This window comes from Physeter macrocephalus, chromosome 21 (genome assembly GCF_002837175.3).
Source record: "Physeter macrocephalus isolate SW-GA chromosome 21, ASM283717v5, whole genome shotgun sequence".
Taxonomy (NCBI): domain Eukaryota; kingdom Metazoa; phylum Chordata; class Mammalia; order Artiodactyla; family Physeteridae; genus Physeter; species Physeter macrocephalus.
In genome coordinates this window covers 34,823,437-34,827,344 of record NC_041234.1, presented here as the reverse complement: position 1 = coordinate 34,827,344, position 3,908 = coordinate 34,823,437, and the positions used below count along the sequence as shown (strand labels likewise).

Below are 3,908 nucleotides of genomic sequence, written 5' to 3'. Positions count from 1 at the left end.
GGATGTGTGGGCTTAGGTGGGAGGAAGATGTGTGACCTGCAGCCCATTGCAGGGATGTCTTGCTGCTGAGCTCTGCTGTGGACTGGTAAAGAAATCATCACCCCCACCACCACCGAGGAAGCCCCAGATCTATAAGCAGCCTAGCCTCCAGTTGCATGTTTAGCTGTCCAAGAGGGTTTTGTGAGGGGTCGGCCCTCCAACCAGCCCAACCTATAAGGTGGGGGATAAATTGTTAGCAAAAGGGATTTGCTGATAATTTTTTTTTAATTTCTCTTGAAAACAGAGTACGGATTAAATAAGGGTATTGGGTTTGTCAGTTTCAGACACTTGGGACTTTTTTTTCCTGGAGAATGGAGGGAAGGGGGGTTGGGGGAAGGGGCTCTTTTAATATGTAGGTGCTTCAGGGAGAAGCAAACCATTTCATCTGCTATTTCCACTGGAACTGATGCTTGGAGTGGGGGAAGGAGGTGAGATCAGTGGATCAGTCATCAGCACTGTCATCAGCGTTGCCAGAGAGGTCAAGGGCAGACATCATGGAATCAGACAGCTTGCTGGCGAGTTTATCTGCAGATGGAGAAAAACGGGCAGTCACTTGGTGGCTGGCTTGCCAACAGGAGGCCTGCAGAAGCTAGCCTACATTTACCTTGGTCTGTACCAAATTCCCAAACTGGCTCCCTAACCGCCCCCTCCCTACCCAACACTAAACAAAACAACTGGTTAGCTACTGGCAGCCACTGCTCAGCCTCATAGGAAGACCCATTTGTCTACCTATGAAATAATCACCCCAAAATAGCTTGTATCTCAGAGTGTCAGACTACTGAGCTTCAAGTATTTTTATCTCTTCCTAGTATCAAAACAGCTGTTTTCTTTTACTGTGTTGAACTGATTAGCACTCTGCCATGACCCTCAAAGCTCTCACCTCCATCCTCCAGCCACACCCTATTGTTCCTCAGGATTCCCCTCAGACATCACCTCCTTCTGGAAGCCTTCTCTGATCACCCCTACCCCACCATGACCTCCAGGCTGGGTTAGGTTCCCTCACTGTGCTTTCTATGCCTTCACAGTGATCACTTTGTGTTGCCAATGTCTGTTTTATTGTCTCCTCCACACTCCCCAATAAGACCAGCAGTTCAAGTGCAATTCATCTCTGTATTCCCAGGACTCAGCGTGGAACCAGGCCAAGAGCGAATGGTTATGAACATAGTCTAGTTCAAAGAACAGGGCTCATGGGATCAGTCAAATCTAGGTTTGCATTTTGGCCCCATCAAATACCTTGAGTGTGTCACTTAATGTCTCTGGGCCCCAGTTTCCTCACTTACCAAATGAGAATAAGACTTTTGCAATGAGTTAGTGAAAATTAGTATAGCATGAAGACCTAAATGGACCAGCCATACAATAGACCACCATTAAAATGAAGGGAGAAGTTCTTTTGTGAATTGATGGGGAAATATCTATAATATATATTGAGTGGAAAAATTATGTGGCAAAACTATATGTTCAGGAGATTAGCCTCTGTCTACAAAAAGAGAACAAAGAATATACAGATATTTGCCTGTGTACCTATCTCAGGAATGAGATACAAGAAATTAACTGGTTGCCTCTGGAGGGACGCCTGGAAGACTGGGGGATTGGAAGGAGACATTTTATTGTATATTCTTTTGTACCCTTTGGATTTTGAGTATATCGCCTATTGATAAAGTAAACATATATAGCCTGAAAGCTTCTTAACACATAGAAAGCAGGTGATAAATAAATGGTGGGTATTTGATACATAAAACTAGGCCAGTGGTTCTCCAAGTGTGGTCCCCAGAGGAGCAACATCACCACTAACTGGCAACCAGTTAGAAACACAAATTCTCAGCGCCCCACCCCCCATCCACCCAAGGTTCAACTACTCAATTAGAAACTCTGGGGGAGGGTCCCAGAAACCGGTGTTTTAATAAGCCCTCCAGGCAATTCTAATACAAGCTAAAGTTTGAGAACCACTGTGCTAGCCGGTAAGCCTCGTAACCCATCCCTGCCCCCTAACCCTGGCCTGGGGCTGGACACATGGAGATGCTCATTCAGGAGCCCCTAATTAAGGCCTCAGGTGGGTTCTTTTTGGAGCACAGGGGGGTGGTCAGGTGCCCCCACCTGTACGCTTCTGGAGCTTCTTCTTATTCTTCAGGGCAGATGCCAGAGCCTGGCCCTGCTGCAGGGGGTCTGTCTCCATGATCCTCTGTAGCATCGGGCGGCGGTCCACTGGGCAGACATCCACTGAGCTGTTGTTCCTGCGGTGAAGGTCCACATTGCGCTTAGCCCACCCCATCTGATGACGGTTTGGATTGGTGCAATACCCAGTGAGATCTCCAATCTGGGGAAAGAGAGGACAACAGTGAGGTCTGGGCCCCCAGAGTACCTCCAAAGACTTCTGCAGAGGAGGCAGGGACAGGCTTGCATAAGAACAGGAGCCTTGGAGCCACACAGAACTAATAAGCTTCAAGTCTGGCTCCACCACATACTAGCAGGTGCTTAGTTATCCTTTCAGCCACAATTTGCTCATCTGTCAAATAAGAGTGGACAGTAGGTAGCTTGCATGGCTTTTACAAGAATAAAATGAAAAAGTAGAATTACTTGTCAATGACAATTGGTATCACAATGATTATTTGCTCAAGTGACCCTTCAAGGTCTTACTCAATTTGACAAATATGTTCTGACACCTATTTTGTGCCTAGCTCTGTACGGGAAAATGTTGGAGAAATGACTCGGATGCAGTCCCACCTTCGGGAAGCAACCAGGCTAAAGAAGAAAAAACCCAACCACACCACAAGTTGGAATGTGTTAAGTGCCCACCAAAGAAATGCAGCATAAGTGACAGAGGCTGAGGGGATGGTGGTGGTCAACATACTTCTGCTGATGGGAGGGTCATTCCTGACTGAACACTGGAAAAGCAGAGAGCATACCTGGGCACCCAAAAGGGTGTCTATTTGGCTGTAATAGAAGGTACATGTGGTCAGTAAAAGGTAATATTGACAGGAAGCTCACTATGTGCCAGGTACCTTTCTAAGCATATACATATATATGTGTTATATATATACATACATATGTATATGTATATACATGTACTCACACACACCTGTGTATTAACTCACTTAATCCTTGCAACAATGTCTTTGACAAACAAGGCACGTAAGGTCACACAGCTAGTAAGCAGTAGAATTAGAACCCAAGCAGTCAAGATTCTTTATGTATGACTACCTGCTACACTACAGTGGGTAAAAGGCAAGGCTACCACACTGTACAACTATGGGGTTGCGGGGATGGGAGGGGGCACCATTTACAATATAGCACACCTAAATGGAGTTGTGCAATGGAGTGGCCCTACTCAGGGCCCTGAACCTGAGCCTAGAATTTGCAGTATGGAATAGGGAACTACTGCTGGTCCTTGAGGAAAAATGGTATGTTCTGGGGCTTATGGGCTCAGTGAGAAATACCAGGGGATGGCCTTAAACTCACAACTTTAAACTGATTTTCCTATAAGCACTGGGGGAACTTTCAAAACTATGTGAAGAAGGGAATGGCGTGATTCCTACCACTGCCCTAATGCAGGCCTCATCATCTCTTACAGAGCTCAGGCAACAGTTTCCTTCCTGGACTTCTTACCACCACTCTGGCTCCTTTCTTTCCAACTAGATTTTTACCCCAGCCACTGGAGTGATAGTTCTAATACATAAACTTGACCATGTTGCTTCCCTGCTTAAGAAACCCTTCCAGGGCTTCCCTGGTGGCGCAGTGGTTGGGAATCTGCCTGCCAATGCAGGGGACACGGGTTCGAGCCCTGGTCTGGGAAGATCCCACATGCCGCGGAGCAACTAAGCCCGTGAGCCACAACTACTGAGCCTGCGCGTCCGGAGCCTGTGCTCCGCAAC

The 3,908-nt window shown here is 46.9% G+C and overlaps 1 protein-coding gene across 3 annotated transcripts in view; it reads right to left on the bottom strand.

The window, feature by feature from the left end:
* Positions 1 to 245: 245 nt before the first annotated feature.
* Positions 246 to 3,908, bottom strand: part of GNL3L (G protein nucleolar 3 like) — a 26,856-nt gene continuing 23,193 nt past the window's right edge. For 2 of the 3 annotated variants that reach the window (XM_007117777.4, XM_007117778.3), the window contains exons 15-16: positions 2,134 to 2,353; positions 246 to 564 (exon numbers count right to left, since the gene is read on the bottom strand). In XM_007117777.4, the coding sequence (XP_007117839.1) occupies positions 482 to 564; positions 2,134 to 2,353 (303 nt within the window). In that variant the 3' untranslated portion in view covers positions 246 to 481. Of the gene's footprint in view, positions 565 to 2,133; positions 2,354 to 3,908 lie in introns of those variants that run through there. The other variant, XR_003677829.2, reaches the window with a different exon arrangement.